This window comes from Herpailurus yagouaroundi, unplaced genomic scaffold (assembly GCF_014898765.1).
Source record: "Herpailurus yagouaroundi ecotype Mexico unplaced genomic scaffold, PumYag 569, whole genome shotgun sequence".
NCBI classification, from domain to species: domain Eukaryota; kingdom Metazoa; phylum Chordata; class Mammalia; order Carnivora; family Felidae; genus Herpailurus; species Herpailurus yagouaroundi.
The window spans coordinates 6159537-6177951 of NW_024412786.1; the positions used below are offsets into that span (position 1 = coordinate 6159537).

At 51.5% G+C, this 18415-nt stretch overlaps 1 protein-coding gene across 9 annotated transcripts in view; it reads left to right on the forward strand.

The window, feature by feature from the left end:
- Positions 1–18415, forward strand: part of PPFIA1 (PPFI scaffold protein A1) — an 88936-nt gene that overhangs the window by 63064 nt on the left and 7457 nt on the right. For 5 of the 9 annotated variants that reach the window (XM_040466059.1, XM_040466054.1, XM_040466051.1 and 2 more), the window contains 10 exons: positions 959–1110; positions 1750–1922; positions 2103–2196; positions 7443–7524; positions 7631–7831; positions 9389–9451; positions 9955–9981; positions 14919–15094; positions 15199–15296; positions 17741–17916. In XM_040466059.1, coding sequence (XP_040321993.1) covers positions 959–1110; positions 1750–1922; positions 2103–2196; positions 7443–7524; positions 7631–7831; positions 9389–9451; positions 9955–9981; positions 14919–15094; positions 15199–15296; positions 17741–17916 — 1242 coding nt within the window. The remainder of the gene's footprint in view (positions 1–958; positions 1111–1749; positions 1923–2102; positions 2197–7442; positions 7525–7630; positions 7832–9388; positions 9452–9954; positions 9982–14918; positions 15095–15198; positions 15297–17740; positions 17917–18415) is intronic. The other 4 variants (XM_040466057.1, XM_040466055.1, XM_040466056.1 and 1 more) reach the window with 2 other exon arrangements.

The window sequence follows — 18415 nt, forward strand, 5'->3', positions numbered from 1 at the left end:
TGGTGTCTTCCCTGAGCTCAGCTCCGCTTGGTGCTGACCCCCGGCCCCCGTGGGTGTCCCGAGCCCCATGCAGCTTCGGAGGTCCTGGTACAAACCCAGTTGGCGGTGCCTGTCTCGCCAGTCCTACACGGGTGTCTCGTGCGATCCGGCCCTGCCTCACCACCAGGACCTGTCAAGGGTGATAATGCTGGCTGGTCCGTGGCCCCGCTGTCCTTTCCAGGGCCCACAGCCACATAGCCGCAGACCCACAGCCTGTTACAGGAGGAAAAATGGAGTCTGAAGGGGGTCATCTTGTCGTGACGGCAGCCCGGGGTCACTTTGTCTCCACCGGAGGAGGCTTGAGCAGGCCTCCTCTAAGCCGCAGAGAGGTCCTTCAGTTTGTAACGTCAACCTAAATGTCACTAAGAAGCAGAAGTCAGACCCGAGTGGGGGTGGGGGGCGGGGGTTTGGGTGCCTTCTCACTTTCCGCCCGTGCTCGTAGGTCCAGGCTTTGCATCATTACTGGAAGTGACACTGGGTTAGGGCCCAAGCTGGTTCCTTTTCCCCCAGACAACGAGCGTTGCACAGTCGTGCACGGGAAGCCTCTGTGCTCACCAGGGTTTGCTCTGAATGGCGTCAGGAGACCAGCACCTTGCTCCTCGGCTGGCGGTGGTCGATGGGGACGTGGTTCGGGGCGTGGTTCGCGAAGGTCTCCGCCGCTGCCTTCCGGGGCTGGGCTCGCGGTGGCATGGGGTTCTGGGGGAGGGCGCACCCGCTGGGTGCAGATGGCCCGGGGTCTCGGCGGGCCCGCTGCCCAACGCGTGGCCCAGAGTTAGGCCGACACTAAGAGGGCGTTTTGGACGCCGCAGAAAGCGCGGCTCGTAGCTACTCAGATGAGTTCCTGGCTGTGATTTCAGGGCTGTGTGCTCGTCTGTCGGGCCCGCGGTGAACTCCTGTCACCCTCCTCTCGACCCCGCAGTTGCCGGCTTCGCGCGAAGAGGTACGAGACGACAAGGCAACGATAAAATGTGAAACGTCCCCTCCTTCCTCCCCGAGGTCCCTGCGCTTGGACAGACTGCACCAGGGGGTGCTCCACGCGGCCAGCCACGAGGACATCAGGGACGCCAGAAAGTAAGGGGCGCAGGCGCCACAGGGGACACGCCAGCGCGTTGGTTTTCAGCTCCGAGAAACCCTTGATCTTCTTGGGGGAGAAAGGGTCGGGACGGCGATTCTAAAGAAACGCCAGCGAACTGAGTTTATGTGCACGATGTTCTTGGGGCACCTGCCGGGGCTCTGGGGGTGCGGCCGCCGGGGCGCAAGTCCGCTGGGACAGACCGGAGTCCGGCGGTGCAGGCGGCTGTAGGGCGGCCTCGTTTGCCCAGATCCTAACCACCGGCCGTCCTGAGGCTTCCCCTCTGCCCTCCCCTGGGCCGAGCTCTGTGCCCCGAGGGGCTCTGGGGAGCCGTGGTGGGGGCCCCCCCCCCCCCCCCCCCCCCCCCCACCGGGCAGCTCCAGCAGCCGCTGTTTCTCGCACCATGTCCCCGGCTGGCTCTGGTTGTGCATGTGCTCCGTGCTCCTGGGTCACGGCCTGGAAGGGCTGCCGCGTGTTCTTGGTCCAGGGCGCTTGGAGTCCAGATCTTCTTGGGAGGGAGAGAGCGTTAGCTCCCCGGGGGCAGCCCTCCCCGGGAGCTGGGGGCCTGTGCTTCTCACTTGCGTGGGGCGGTGTGTCATGTGCCAAGCCCGCGTCGAAGATCCTCTCCCGTCCCCCAGCTCGACAGGCTCGCAGGACGGCCCCGTGAGCAACCCCAGCAGCAGCAACAGTAGCCAGGACTCGCTGCACAAAGCGCCCAAGAAGAAAGGCATCAAGTCTTCCATCGGCCGCCTGTTTGGCAAGAAAGAAAAGGGCCGTCCGGGCCACGCTGGCAAGGATCCCGCGGGACCAGGTTGGTGTCCCGTGTGTGGCTCCCACGCGCAGGTGGTCCTGCTGGTGTCATTCGTCTAGAACCGTGATCACTCCGCCTGTAGGTCCCTCCCCCTGTCGGGAGACCTTCACGTGGCCTGTTGTTGAGCCCCCCCCCCCCCCCCCGCCACACTCCCCATTTCATCACTCTGCTTCCCCACAGCTGCTGTTTCGGAGGTGGAAAACTCCTCTCAGGACGCCCTGGGACTCAGCAAATTGGGCGGACAGGCTGAGAAAAACCGTAAACTTCAAAAAAAGTAAGCGTTCTGTTCTCTGTCTTCTCCGCGTACTGTCAGCCGTACGTGGTTTCGAAGCAGTGGCTGTTTGTTCATTGAGCTCTGTAGCTGCAAAGAGGGACTCTCTCCCTCCAGGCTGAACCTGAGGTCCTTGTTAAACTGGGCCTCCTGGAGGCGTAGAGCACGTGTGAAATCGTGAAGGGGCTCCCGTGGATTCCCACTCCACCTTGAGAAGTTGTGCAGCGAGGCCGTGTCGTGGCTCACGTGAGGGTGAGGCCTCGGAGCACTTGGCCCTGAGCCCCGGCTCCTGTACGGATCAGTTTGGGGCTCTGGGCCTTGAGCCGGGGCAGAACTCCGTGGGCTCCGCGATGGGCCTGACAGTGGGCGAGGCGTCCGGTGGCTCTCGAGCGCTCTGAGGGCCTGCACGGCCTGGAGCCGAGGCCTCACGGCCACACTGGGCCCACAGGGCCCCGTCCCTATAGAGGCTGGTTCCCTTTCAGCCCCTGGAGTTGTCTGTCGGTTTTCCTTTAAACCTGCCTCAGTTTAGTCTTCTTCTCAGAAGTCATAATAACGATCGTGACTGGCACATCGTGGGCTGTGTTTCAGGTGAAACGCTGTGGTTTCTGTTACTGCTCACAATTCCGTAGGAACAGTCAGGCTTTTGGTTCCCTGGGAGTGGAAATTTGTAGAAACCACTTAACAGCGGTCTGATTTGAATGTTGCTATGTTTGAAGTGTATAAAAGTGTTTTGAGATAACTTGGATAGTTGCCATCTGGCCGTGTGCAGTTTGATGCTGAAAGTAGGCCTTTTGCTTCTGGAACCGTGCTGGGAAAATTCTGTCCCTTCGATGTTGCCGATGTGTTTCATTTCACATCCTTACACTTTTTGTAACGGAAACAGTGAGACTCGTGGCAGTGCCCTCTGGGTCTCCCACCCCACTGCTCCCAGAAATGTGTATTTCACGTAGGATCGGAAGTAACATAAATTGGCCAAAACGTTTCACTCTGTCTCCTATGTTTATTTTGTCATCCTCAGGAGGTATGTTTAAGTACTTGGTCATAGGAGGACGGCCTTTATTGAGTTATTTGCCCCAGCATGTGATTAAACTTCACAGAGTGTGTGTAGGTAGCTTTCCCTGGGGCTGAGATGTTCAAATTGCCGGCTTTGGTTCTGTGTTACCATAGCTGCAGCCGAGTGAGAGCGGGTCGTTCTCTGGACTCCGTGATCATCATGGCAAATTCCAGACCATACAGTTGACACTTGAACAGCAAGGGTTTGAATAGAAGGTCCACTTATATGCAACATTTTTTTTTTTTTTAATGAATCCAGTATAGTATTGTAAACATATTTTCTCTTTTTTGTGATTTTCTTAATAACCTTTGCCTTGTTTTATGAAAGAATATGGCATACATACATAACTTACAAAATATGTGTTAACCGACTGTTTATCGGTAAGCCCTCTGGGTACAGTGGGCTATGAGGAGTTAAGTTTTCAGGGAGTCAGAAGTTATGCTCGGATTTTCGAGAGTGGTGCTTTGCCCGGATGGCAGAGCCGTGGTGGTGAGGTAGGGCCCCATAAGTCCCCACGCAAGGTGCCCTAGTGTGGACAGTGTCCGCCTCAGGAGAATGAGTCGCGGTGGTGTCGGTGGTCATGTCGTATTTGATGAGACGCTTCTTGTTACGAAAGACCACTTCGCCGCTGCATTTATGTCCTAACTGTGAGATGCGTGTTGTCAGTCACGGGTTACGCGGCCTCATGCGTGTGCCTGCTCCCCGTAGAATTCAGCAGATTTCTAAGTGTCTTTCTCCTGCGGCTCTAACCGTAAGGCTGGGAAGCACTCCACATGAGTTTACTGTTAGGGCGAGTGTTCGGAAAATCACGTGTGGTGTCGAGAATTGGGTCCTTGAGGGAGATCAGGTCCCCGCTCAGTAGGCCTGGCCCACGGCGGTCAGAGCGCTCATGCATTTTACCCTGTGGGGGAGGCAGAGTTCTGTAAACCAAGGGGGGCGCGGCCACAGCGGGGGATGCGGCGTCTGAGAGCGGAGGAAGGAAGGAAATAGCCGCGAAAGTCAGACAAGTCTCCCATGCCTCCAGGATGTTGGCTTGTAACTCCCGTTCCTCCGTGCAGAGTTGGGTGCTGGGGGCCGACTGAAAATTCAGAGAAGCGAGGGGTGCCTGGAGGGCTCCGTCGGTTAACTGTCAGACTTCAGCTCAGGTCACGATCTCACGGTTTGTGACATCGAGCCCCGCGTCGGGCTCCGTGCTGACAGCTCAGAGCCTGGAGCCTGCATCGGATTCTGTGTCTCCTCTCTCTCTGCCCTTTCTCAAAAATAAACACGAAAAAAAAAATTGCAGAGAAGCGCTAGACAGATCAGAGTCCCTGCGTCTTTAGTCCTCGTGTTTCAGGCTTCGGAACTGGTGGCGGAGAGCGTTGCTTTCTGGAGTATTGACCTGTGCAAGCAGACCTCGTGTCCTTACGGTAAAGTGTGAGCTGCCCCGCTTAATTTCGTAGCTTGTGGTCCACAAGGAGAGAAACGGATCATTCCGTCGATCGTTGGAGTGACCGTGCGGGTACACGGGCAGGTTCTTCCGGGGTACGTGGCCCTTGGTTTACGCGAGTCCCAGGTGACGGGAGCTGGCCGTCCGCAGTGGCAGGCGGCAGAAGCGCAGTTCGTCCATCAGGCGAAGGAGGGGTTGGGTGCACACAGGTGCTCTGGCTCCTCCGCTTACGGGGGCGGCACTGACCCCCCAGGAGAAGGAAGGGGTGCAGGCGTTCCCCCCCCGCCCCGGGTCCATCCGGTGTTTAGTCTCCTGGGTGGTGTTCTGGCCTGGTAGGGGACGGGGCCCAGTGCAGACGGAGACCTGGGCCGGCTGCCCGGCTGGGGGCCCCGCGTCGCCGCCGCCTCCTGGGTCTTGCGGCCGCGTGGCCCTGGCTCCGCTGCCTCCGCGTGGTCTCGGCGGGACCTCGGGCCTGAGCTCCAACCCACGAGCGCATCTGTACCAGAAAAGGCTTTTCGTAAACAAGTGGCCACCGCCAGGAGGAAGGTGAGGGTGAAGTCAGAGTCGTGGACACCAACCTCCAGGTAGTGGGGCTCATGGGCCGTCTGTAACCCTGTAGGGGTGGACGGCGAGCGTCTACGTGAGATGTTTTTTTGAGGTAGGCTCCACGCCCAGTGTGGGGCTCAAACTCCCGACCCTGAGCTCAAGAGTCCTGTGGTCTATCAACCGAGGCAGTCAGGTGCCCCTAAATACCTGTTGCGTGTGAAAAGACAAAGCGTGGCAGACAGAGTGCCACGAATCCGGTCGCCGTTCCGTTTGCTTTCGGAGTGCGGGGCATCTGCAAGCCCCCTGGGCCCTGCAGCAGAGCCGTGCGCACCCCTCCCGTGCCGGGCTGGGCTGCTTGGGACCGAGCCCCTGACCGTGCTTTCGGAGCTCAGGTCTCTCCCCGGCCCGTCTGCCAAGGAACGATTAGTATCGTGTGTATGAGTCACGTGGCACGGCTTACGTTAAGTGTTCGCATAAGATGTTGCTGCTGTCGTTGAGAATTTGTCCGTAGGACACGGAAAGCGGCGTTAAATTGAGCACACGGATGGCTTACTCCGCCGGCGAGGGAGGCCCTTCTCCCCCGTGCTTATTCCATCCGGTGTGCGTGCCCCGTGTCGGGGTGACCACAGCCCCAGTGGACTCCCATTTCTTTTTCATATGTGAGTAAATAGCTTTGCTGCTCATTTTAAAGAGGGAAGTTTTGCCTTTCTTCCTTCCTTCCTCCCTCCCTCCCTCCCTTCCTTCCTTCCTCTGGCTATTAAGATTTGTTGCATTCTAGGGCACCTGGCTGGCTCAGTCAGTGCAGCATGTGACTCAGTCTCAGGGTCTTGAGTTGAAGCCCCACCTTGGGCATAGAGCTTACTTAAAAAAAAAAAAAATTGTTGCTCTCCCTGGTGTAATCCTTCCTACACAATTAGAACATTTATTACCCCCAGGAAACCTAAGGTTGACTTCAGGAACACTTACTTGAAACCTGATGTGAAACATTTTGAGCTCGAATTGTACGTAGACTTTACAGTCTTAAGAAAGATCTGATACTGTTTAAATATGTTGAAGAGCCAATGTGTTTGTTCAGAAACATGAGATTCAGTGATGTGTTCTGCAGAATTTATCAAAGAAAAGTAACACTACAAGTGACCGAGGGATTTAAAAATGCCTCAGGATGCCCGGGCACGTAGGGTAAACCATCTTCTGTCCTACCCCACCTTCTCTGCGAGGCCTTTCCCATTCAGAAAGAATTCGTGTGTCTCAGAAAGCCTCGTACGTACACAACATGAAAGAGCGAGGTGAAGTTCTCAAAGCTTATAGCGTTGTCTCTTATGTAACTATGTTATTAGTAGACGGTCATTTTTAAAGATGTTAAGATGGTGAAGTAATGGTTTGGGTATTTTAGAGCCAGGCGGACAGAATATTTCAGATGCGGCGAGGATCCCAGGACGGCTTCCTGGTGTCGGCTTGTGACAGGATCACAGTCTCACAGGCTGCCCTGTGTGCACTGGCCCCAGTGGTTGGGACTCAGAGTTTCTGGGTCTGAAGCCTGTGGGTTAAACCGTGGGATGACCCAGTCTCTTAACTTAGCAGATACCTGTATTAGCCTGAATCGCCGTGTAGACTAGAAACCGCCAAAATCCCGCCCGTTCCTCAGTTGCCGTATCAGACCATTACCGGTATTAAAGTCTGTGCTGTTCTGCGTTGTTGTCTTTGCCGGACGTGCTTGAGACCCTCGCAGCAGCTCCTCACTCAGACGCCGGCGCGGCCCCCTCCTGCGGTTTTCCTTGTTGCCCAGGTACTCCCTCCGCTGTCCTACCTCGGACGTGGAGGTTGCCGGGGTTGGTTGATGTTGACACTGATTCTTTAATTCTGCCAGGAGATGCCTCTGTTATGCTTTTTTTGTTTTTTAATTTTTTTTTTTTTTAATGTTTATTCATTACTGAGAGACAGACACGGAGCGTGAGCAGGGGAGGGGCAGAGAGAGAGAGGGAGGCGCAGAATCAGAAGCGGGCTCCAGGCTCCGAGCCGTCAGCTCAGACCCCGACGCGGGGCTCGAGCTCACGAACTGTGAGATCATGACCTGAGCCGAAGTCGGTCTCCCGACTGACAGAGCCACCCAGGTGCCCCATATACTTTTGAAAACGTGCACAGGGAATTACCTCTGTTCACTTGCTGTATACCCACAGGCACTCGTGACTCTTCAGCGTTGAATTCTCTCGTTATTTGTAGGCACGAATTGCTCGAGGAAGCCCGGAGACAAGGTTTACCTTTCGCACAGTGGGACGGGCCCACCGTTGTTGTTTGGCTGGAGGTATGTTTCTTTTGAATCCTGGGCGGAGCACGTCACATCTGTGAGCAGGATGAATGCATTCGTACACCGTGCAGAACCCTCTGGCCTTTACACTTCCTGTCTCTAGCTCTGGGTCGGGATGCCTGCCTGGTACGTAGCCGCTTGCCGAGCCAACGTGAAAAGCGGGGCCATCATGTCTGCGCTGTCCGACACGGAGATCCAGCGTGAGATCGGCATCAGCAACCCCCTGCACCGGCTGAAGCTGCGGCTGGCCATTCAGGAGATCATGTCCCTGACTAGTCCGTCAGCCCCTCCTACTTCGAGAACGGTACGCACCTGTGGAAGGAGCCCGTCTGCTGCTCACGTCGCCTCACACGACTAGTGTTCCAGTTTAACATTTTAGCATTCAAATACGTGATCGGGTGGTTAAAAGATACTTTATTGAATGCTCTCAGAACAGCTTGACTTTGCAGTATAGACACAGGAGTTTTTTAAAGTGTAGACAAGGAATTATCCCTCATTTAAGTACAAACTTACCAAAAGCGAAGGGGAAAGAGCTCAGATCCCTGTTTGCATTATCATCAGTGTTTTACTGTCTGACTTATTCAGCCCATTGTTGCTTTCTGTTCAGGGAGCCGCGGGTCCCGGGGGCTCAGGGCTCTAAGCAGCCTGTGCATCTGCCCCTGCACACTGAGCACGGCCGTGCTCCACGCGGGCAGACCTTGGCCGTCCTTACCGATGCCCCTCCTGGTTGAACGTTAAAAAACGAATCTGAGGACAACGTTAATGGTTCTTGGGGGACAAAGTGGGCCGGCTCCTTTCTGTGGGCTCTGTACGTTGGCTCAGCTCCCACTCTGCTGTTCTCTGCTCCGAAGAGAAAACCTGGCGAGGACACATCCTCCCACGTTCTTCTCCGAGTAGCAAGCAGGTCAGCGCCTGATTCGGGACTTGCAGGGACTTTGCACAGAAAGGATTGCCAGTGTCTTTGTTTCGATTCTTAGGGACAGAATTGTAATGCGCAGTCAGTCTGTGCACTGACCTGTGGCCCGGGAATGTTCTGTCACAGCATCCGACCAGGTCCCCGTTGCCTGGTTGTTTCCAGTTAGAGAGACCTTTGTAGAAACGAAGGTGTTAGGGTGGCTTTCGCAGAGTCTTAGAAACCGTCTCGGCGAAGGCCCCCGCTCACGAGCTGAGTCAGCGGACAGTGATGACAAGCACACCTGGAACAGGGAACCTCGCTGTGAGACGGGCCAGCCCTCTCCCTGAGGGGCCCAGCGGCCGGCAGGGCGCTAACGGGCCTCGGGTCTGCCGTGCCACATCAGCGGTGCCGGTGTTTTGGCTCCTTGAAGTCAGTGGCCGTTCTGTGTGCCACGCTGAGCCCTGTGCTGGGCCTCTTAAAGGGGTCCCCAGGTGAGGTTGTCCCGTCCACATGGCCCCATCACTGTGGAGTGCCTGTGGGGAGCCGTCCACAGGCCAGACGTGGGGACGGTGCTCCTTTTCGTGCTTTGGGGGAGAATGTTTTAAACATACCGAAGTGACAGTTACTTGAGAATTAGGAATAGTTTTCAGAAGTACCAAATAGGTCGCTTTTAGATTTCCCGTGTGTCAGGTGGTAGGCGTGGCAGATGAAGCTCCAGAAACGGTGGGCTGTCCTGGGGTCACTGCCAGCACCGTGGTGGTGCGCGTGGTGGTTCTCCGTCAAGGGGCGGGGCTTGTTTTAACCTTCTGTCGTTCTCTGTGTGGGCATCTGAAACGAGAAGGCGGGAAGAATGGCCTTTGCGTCCGCCCGCTCCTTTTACGTGCCCGAGGCTCACGTGTCTGCTGCCTTTCCTCTTTGTCACTGCTTCCCTTGCCCTGGATGTGGTTGTCACTGGGGCCGCCCTAGACCACAGGAAATATCTGGTTAACGCATGAAGAGATGGAAACGCTCACGGCCACGCCACAAACGGTCAGTCGCAGCCCCGAGCCTGTCCTCCCTCCGTGCTCCCTCCTCCCGCCCCCGAGAACGGCGCGATTCTGGGCTTTTCTGTGGGAAACAAAAAAGTCCTTTCACGTTAAATTGTTCGGATCAGTACTTCCTTTAGGTATTAGTGAAATGCGTGAAGTAGAATTCTATTTTAGATTTTTCCCAGGAACTTAAAATGGACAGACTAGCTCTGTTTAGAATAGATTGAACTCCTATCTCCTTCCGGAGAGACCTCGGTTTGGTGCTCGGCCTCCACATTCTGGCCCTAGTTGTCTCCTTTAATGGACGTGCCTGCCACGGGGAGTCGGCTCCTTGCATGAGAATCGGAATTGGTGGTTTTGCATGAGTTTTGCATGACGCTTTGACTTTCTCACTCTGTCACCCAGTCGCTCCACGCCTTCCCGACAGAGCTGATCTGCTCGCATGCCCAGGCCCAGCAGTACTAACAGTTGTGTTCTTTTGCATTCCTAACCTCGTGACCCCAGGAGGCTGAGGAGGGAAGCTGGGCTCAGGTTGGAGACTCTCTATAATATACTCTTCACTGTATGTACAGCAGCAAAAGAGCTGGAGTATGAAAGCTTGTAATTGACTTTTCTTGACGTTTTTAACATCTTACGTTATGCCGAATATCGTTGGTGATTTAAAGTCTTAGAGCAAAGCGTAGGATTAAAAGAGTACGTCTCATGGACAATTTTGAACCTTTCTCATGGGGCACCACGGTTAATTCTGCTTAAAACACACGTCACTTTGTTTGGCCAGTGGCTGTCACACACCGTGCCTGGGCCCTGGCAGCTCCTGGGATCATAGAAGGCCGTCCCCGGTGGGCTGACACTTCTCCCAAGGCGTGCTGACGGGAGATGTTCTGATAAATACCTGGCACGGGAGGTGGCACAGGGGGCCCTCCCTCCCCGTCTGGGCATCAGCGTGTCACTCCATGCCGTCCTGCCGCCGTGTCCGTTGAGAGTCTTTCTTACTCCCGGGGTTCTCAGAAATGAAGCCTCTGCTTGCAGATCGTACATTTGAATTTTCAGCTGCCTCGTTCTCCAGGCTCACAGAAAGCTCCGGCACGACTCTCTTGCAGCCTTGTTTGGGCAGCTTGATTAGAAAGCAGTGGTCTCCTACCCGGATTCCAGTAACGTTGCCGCCTGACGCACTGTTAGGTCTTAGCGCTAGAAAAGGTTTTAGGTTTCGAGGGCTGCAGGCTGCAGCCAGTCAGTTCTTACTGATGGTGTCGTGTTCAGGGATCCGCAGGGGATAATTGTATGTCAGCAAAAACAAACTCCTCTTACATCTGAATTTTTCTTATTTCCAGTTGATGGTTGAAACACCTTTTTTTCTCTGTTTGTACTCCTAAAATGAAGCACGTATTATCACTTAAAAAAAATTTTTTTTTTATTTTTAAACTTTTTTTAACGTTTATTTTTGAGGCAGAGAGAACGCAAGGTGGGACAGAGAGCCAGAGGCAGACAGAGAATCGGACGCGGGCTCTGCACTGCCAGCAGAGAGCCTGATGTGGGGCTTGATCTCACGAACCATGAGATCATGTCCTGAGCCGAAGCCAGTCACTTAACCAGCTGAGCCACCCAGGTGCCCCGTATCCCTTTTTAAAAAGCAAAAGAGGAGAGTGACTCTAATGTTCCATGCCTTCCCTCTTCAACCGTTTGATCTAAGCCCTCTGTGCCAATACTCTAGATAAATATCATTAATCACTCAGCCTGCCCAGATGTTTCTTTATGGGGCCAATAATGGCCATCAGTGAATTGAAAAGGGTGCATTTCGTAATTGCTTCAATGTCCGCGTCTTCCACACGAAGAAGAAGAGCTCTGGCAGCAACTAAGTATGAAATTCCCTGTCTTGGGGTGGGATGTGTAAATGAAATAAGCCGAATGTTTGCTCTTGGCAGTGGAAACGTAAACAAGGATGAGCCGTGCCAGTGACGCCAGAATTAGCCCCCACTCAGTCTTCAGCATAAGCAAGGATGGTTTTCACTCCATCCGTCTTCTAGATGAGAGGAGAACGAAGAGGCGTCCTGGTCTCTGTGCGCCTGCCCCCTGCCGCCAAGGGCAGCGGTCATAGAGTGTGCCTTCCCCGGGCTCTGACATAGCGACCAGCTCTTAAGCCAAGGGGGAGCTGGAGATGCGCTTGGGCACTCAGGGGAAGCAGACTTCCAGGTGTGGTCAAGTCCCCGATGCCTTCATTTAGCGAGTACCGTCCGTGTACTTACTGCCCGTGCAAAACTGAGCTGCTTGCTGGTAACACCTGCCCTCACCTGTCATGTTTTACGGAGGTCGCAAAGCGGAATTGGCTTTGTGACCATTCCAGTGCTGGAGAAAATAGAGCCTGTGCAGCGGCAGTCTCTTGCGGCCTGAGGGTTCTCTGACCATGAGAGATCCCTGTCGTATGCTTTCTTCAGAAGGCTGTGACAGCAGCCCAGGAGGCGTGGGTCTCCCCGGTTTTGAGCCTGGGTCCTCCGGGGGCATGTGTTGTGGGCCACTTAACAAGTGGGACCAGAGTATGTGAACAACGTGAAGGAGGACTCTGCTCCCATGAGACGATTTAGAAATTTCTTTGCATTTTGTGTCCATTTAAGAATACATGAACAGAAGCAAGAAAGCAGTGATGGCTATTCACGCCCTAAGGGTCAGGTCTGTGATATTGAGAGTGAGGTTGGAAAGAGTGAAAAAACGTGACATTGTGACAATTTGCCAAAGCATTCATTCGATGCATTTCTCACTCGTGGTTATTTACCGAAAGTAGTGACACGGTTTTCTTCTATTGAATTTGAGCATTCTTACTGAAATCTGACTCATTCCTTCTATAGTTTGTTTGGTGTGAATACTAGATAAGAGGCTGTATTTTCAAGACACAACATGGTGGTAGTTGAGAGTTAATATTTCCAAGGATTCCATAAGGTAACTACAGAATTCCTGTGACTGTAGCTTTGCCTTCTTGCACTGAAGAAATCCAGTGCCTTTGTTTGATATGTGTGCATATACTTATAATGTGTTTACTTCTGTTTCATGGCGCAAATGTTGCACATTTTCTGTTAAATGTATCCCAAAGGATTTCATAGTTTTTCACGATATTATAAATGGTATTTTTAAAAATCTCCGTCTCCAGCTCATTTTTTTAGTATTTAATAATACAGGTCCTGTTAGTTCTGATAGCTGTCCTGTATTCATCTTCTGTGTTGATAATCAAGTCATATGCAAATCAGGACAGTGTTATGTCTTTTCCAACCCATGTGCTTTTGATTTCTTTTTCTTGCCTTACCACAGTGGCTGGGAGTTCTGGTGCAGTATTGAGTGGAAGTGGTGGGAGCAGACATCTTTAACTTGGTTTCTGATTTTAGGGAAAATGCATTCAGTCTTACACCACTAGTGTGCATTCAGCTCTACATTTTTTTGTAGAAGCCCTTTATCAGGTCAAGGCAGCCATCTCTTCTATAGATGAGTGATTTGGTCACACACGTTTCCCACATCTCTGTGTTTTTCTCTTTTCAATACATTGGTATGGTGAACTTCCTTGATTTTTAAATATTGACCTAAGCTATGTTACTGGGATAAACTCCACTTGTCATGATATCATATTCTTTTCACTTATTACTGATTTGATTTGCTAATGTTTTGTTAAGGAAGTTTGCATCTCTGTCTATGAATGCTATTGATCTGTTTTTCTTTATAATCTGTCTGGTTTTGGTGTCAAAATAATGCTGCTCGTATAGAATGAGCTAGGTATTTCTTCTTCACTTTTTTGTAATAGTTTATGTAGACTTGGTACTGTTTTCATAAATGTTTGGTAGAGATCAATGGCAAAAGCAATTGAGGTAGAGATCTGCATGTGTGTGTGTCTGTGGGTTATAGCTACAGATTCAAAGTCAGGTACAGGTTACCAGTTTCTTTCCGAGTGGCTTTCGTAGATTATGTCTTTCGAGAAACTTGCCTGTCTTATCCAGGTTCCTTACGGCTGTCTACAATTTTCCCTTATTACCCTTTCAGTGTCTGTAGGGTCTGTACTGATGTACGGTGATTTCAGTGTCTGTAGGGTCTTTCATTCTTGATGTAGATAACTTATATCTTTCTTCTTAATCACTCTGGGTAGGGTCATTCCATTCTATTGATGTTTACGAAGACCCAGGTTTTACTTTCATTGTTTTATTTTCTATTATTTTTCTGGTTTCTGTTTCATTGATTTCTGCTCTTTTATTTTCTTCCTTCTGTTTGCTGTGAATTTCATTTGTTCTTCTTTTTCAAATTTTTTAAGGTAGCATCTTACATTATTGATTTGCAACCTTCATTTATAACGTAAGTACTTAATACTATAAATTTCCCGCAGCTAGTGCAGCGTCCTACAGTTTATGAATATATTGTGTGTGTGCTTTCTTTATGTTTTTTTTTTTTTTAAGATTTTATTTTAAGTAACATCTACACCCAACATGGGTCTTGAACCCATGACCCTGAGATTGAGAGCAGCACACTCCACTGACCAAGCCAGCCAGATGCCCCTTGTGTGTTCACTTTCATTCAATTCAAAAGATTTTCCCATTTCCCTTGTGATTTCTTCTTTGGCACGTGGGTCAGTTAGAAGTGTGCTAATTCCAAATATTTGGGAGTTTTCTAGATCTCTTTTCATTATTGCTTTCTAATTTAATTCTGTGGAGGTCAGGGGACATATATTTGGTATGATTTCAGTCTCTTTAAATACGTGGAGCTTTGTCTGTGTTGGGGAACATTCTGTGTGCACTGTTGCTGTTGGCTAGAGTGCTCTCACGGCAATTGGGTTGGGCTAGTTGATGGTGCCGCTCAGGGCTTCTCCGTCCTTGGGAGCCTATCATTCTGTCTCACCTGCTCAGTCAGCTACTCAACCACGGGGAAAGGGAGGTCTTCTAACCGTCTCTCCTCTCAGTCTTAATGGGTTCATGTCTTCTTTTAAATCTATGTTTGTATTCACTTTTTAAAACTCATTTTGAAATTAACAAATATTTTGTTAAGGAAATATGGAAAACAAAGTGTTAAACATAAAATTAAAGCCAGAGATAGTTTTAATGAGTTGAGCTGGATTGATCCTTCAAACTTGTTCATGAGTCGTGATCATTCTTTGTTGTTATATTATTACCTATGAAAACTGTTTCAGAATGCTAACATGTAATCAGTTACAGGTTTAATGTGGTTTGGTGATTACGTTATATGTATTAGCACAAATGAGTTGTAGATTTTTAATGGTAGAATTTCCTTTGTGTACAATTTTAATAGAAAATTTAAGTCAGTAAGTAGGAGATCAAATTATTTTGAAATTATAAAAAGCCATATTATTGGGTTGGCCTTTGACAATACGTAACAGATTAAAAATTCAGTGTAAAGATGATTTAAATGACCCTTGCGACGCCCTCTCTGTTTTTTGTTTTTTTTGTTTTTTTTCCTGAACTGATGTTCTTAATTATCGCGAGCAGACGCTGGCATACGGGGACATGAACCACGAGTGGATCGGCAACGAGTGGCTGCCCAGCCTGGGCCTCGCGCAGTACCGCAGCTACTTCATGGAGTGCCTGGTGGACGCGCGCATGCTGGACCACCTGACCAAGAAGGACCTCCGAGGGCAGCTGAAGATGGTCGACAGCTTCCACAGGTGTGCTGCTGCACGTTGGCCCTTCCTGGTTGGCTAAGAGATGTTTGCCCACTGCCACGGCTAATTGTGTTTTGTTTTGTTTTGTTTTTGGTTTTTGGTAACAGAAACAGTTTCCAGTGCGGAATTATGTGCCTGCGAAGGTTGAATTACGACCGTAAAGAGCTAGAGAGAAAAAGAGAAGAAAGCCAGAGTGAAGTAAAAGGCTAGTACATGGCATTTAATTCATGCAGCGTGTGTTAACAGCCTCGGTGATTTCCTACTTTTTAAAAAAATCAGGAAAGGCTTGAAGTGGAAAAAAGTAGTCTGGCATCATTACAGAGGAGGGAGAGATGATCCCTTTCTGCGGCCAGAGACCCTGTGCCCGTTTTCTCGTGCTTAACGTCAGTCTGTAGGTTCAGGGTCTCCGGGTAAACATTCTTCCTATGACCTTAGACATTTCCTCTTACGAGGATACACGTCCTCTTTTGTTCAGAAAAGCTGCTACACACCATTAGAGAGCAACAGAGCAGAGGTGAACAGGCCCCTGCTGTGTGCGTCTTGGTGTGAGTGTGAAAAGTACTGCCCTGGCTGTCTCTCCAAGGACTCGAGGGGCCCACGGTAGCATGGTGTGGTTCTTCTTCCTGTGGATGAGGGAGCGGTATGGGGTCAGCGGGGCACCTGGGCCTCGCAGACAGGGTGGGGGGCCTCTTCTGGGGCGCGGGGGTGGGGGACAGGCAGAGGCATTTCGAGGAGGGAGCAGGCCCAGGGGCGTATAAGAGGACATGGTGCTCACCAAGAGAGCAACACCCAGGGCACCTCTAACTGAGCAGGTGCAGTAGTTTGTTTTGTGACAAGACGTTAACGATTAAGCTCAACGTAACCTCTTTTACGTAAACCTCTTTTACGTAAAACGTAAACCTCAGATTTTCAGTGTAAAGAAATCACTAAGAAGGGTAATAGCAGATCGGACTTACCAACTCCAAGCGCAAAGGTTGATTTATTTAATCCTTGCCACCGTCCTGTGAGTGCTGTTTTCATCCCTCGTGTTTACTAAGAAAGAAAAGTAAAGGTGTGGTTACGGGAGGGGCACCTGGGTGGCTCAGTCGGTTGAGCATCTGCCTCTTGGTTTCAGCTCAGGGTTTGTGGGCTCAAGCCCTGTGTCATGCTCTGTGCTGACAGTGTGGAGCCTGCTTGGGATTCTCTCCCTCCCTCCTTTCCTGTGCCCCTCCCCCTGTTGCTCCAGCTCTCGCTGTCGCTGTCTGTCAAACAAACAAACTTAGGGGGCACCTGGGTGGCTCAGTCAGTTAAGCGTCTGACTTCGGCTCAGGTCATAATCTCACTGTTCGTGTGTTTGAGCCCTGTGTCAGGCTCTATGCTGACAGCTCACGTGCTGGAGCCTGCTTTTGGATTCTGTGTCTCCCTCTCTCTCTGTCCCCCCCCCCCCAACTCAAAAATAAATATTAAAAAACTATTTTGAAATAAATAAACTTTAAAAAAATGTGGCTGGAGGGGAGCCTGAGTGGCTCAGATGGGTTGGGCGTCCGAATGCAGCTCAGGTCACGATCTTGTGATTCATGAGTTTGAGCCCCGCACTGGGCTCTGTGCTGACACCTTGGAGCCTGGAGACTGCTTGGGATTCTGTGTCTTGCACTCTCTCTCTCTCTCTCTCTGCCCCAACGCTTTCTCGCGCTCTCCCTCTCTCTCCCCCCCACTCTGTCTCTGTCTCTCTCTCAAAAGTAAATAAGCATAAAAAAAATGGCTGGGAAGATAGCCCATTTGAAGGGTAGTCTAGCCATGATTGAGTTAGTGTGAGTCACAAGAAACACCATAAGACTATATCTGTGATACATGTTCTGTACATATATAATATAACGTATGTAACATATAAATGTAGTAACGATCTGTAAGTATTTTACGTGTGTCCGTGTGTGTATATCTGTCCTTTTACCTAGAAGAGGACCTTGGAAATGAACTAGGTAAATGTGTTTCATTTATTGTGTACTTCCATTTTAAATCTTTTCACGGTTGACAGAAGCAGTCTTTCAAAGTAACTGGTGATCATCTGGTGATTTTTAGATCTCTCCTAATGCAAATGCAATATTTATTACTTTGCGTAAACATGAGGTCTCCCCTCACAGTCTCTAATATGCTGGAGAGCATCTTCAAGTTTCTGGTTTCCCAATGAGTCCAGAAAACGGGCTTCACGACTGTAACTGAGAGGTTCGTGTTCAATCCACAAGGTGCCCAGACACGGGGCCAACACGTCTGATGGGAGGACGGTTTTGCAGCAGACCCGCAGTCTGTAGATGAAGCATAGTCGTGCCTCGTGTGTCCTTCTGGTTCCCGATGCCTGGGCCCTGGTCATTTTGTATTCTCTAGAAAGTCATGTTCATGAGAACTTCCTTGTTCGAGAGTTTCCTCGAGGAGTGGGTTCCGATGGGACGGTTTGCATGAGGCTGGCGAGGGGCCAGGACGACAGCGTGTGAGCGCAGCAGGGGCCGTCTGCCCACCTGGCGGTGCTCTCCGTGCCCGTTTGGGTCACGCCTCGGGTCGGGACCCGGAGGCTCAGGGCGCACAGCGGGGATCCCTGTCCTGCGGTACAGGGTGTGGATGTGATGGAGAGAGCTTTCTGCAGCCGCTCTGACCATCGGTGTTTACTGTCTGCAGATGTGCTGGTTTGGAGCAATGACCGAGTGATTCGCTGGGTCCTGTCGATTGGCCTTAAAGAGTTTGCCAACAATCTCGTAGAGAGTGGCGTTCACGGTGCGCTGATGGCCTTAGATGAGACCTTCGACTTCAACGCCCTGGCGCTTCTGCTTCAGATCCCGACCCAGAACACACAGGTGACGCCGGGCCGGCCGCGCCCGCCTGCCGCTCTCCTGCTGGAGACCCTGCACCCTGTATTTGAGCGAGGCAGCGCGTGGCTACACCGCACAGCTAGGCCTCTCTCTGTGAGCCTGGGCTGTGCTGTGGGGCCCGGAGTCCACGGTGCTGCCTCCTCCTGCCTGAGCTCTGCCTGTCCCTTCCCGTCACAGGCTCGTGAGCCTGGCGTGCATTGAGCCCTTACGTGGAGAGAGAAGCACTCTTACTTCCGTGTGTCACATGGAAGTTTCATGGATTCTGTTTCTGATTTCCCTGTGGAATTTTTTTTGACTCATGGGCTCACTGGAGAGTCAGGAATTTTTTATTCTTCTTCAGAACACTATACACCTTTGGGAATGCCCTCAGTCTCCCCACTGGAAACACCCCCCCCCCCCCCCCGCCCCACGACACCCTGGTCTAATTTCCCAGGGAGCATGGACCCCTCTCCCCAAAGGCCCGTTCCCGTAGGCCTCCTGGGGG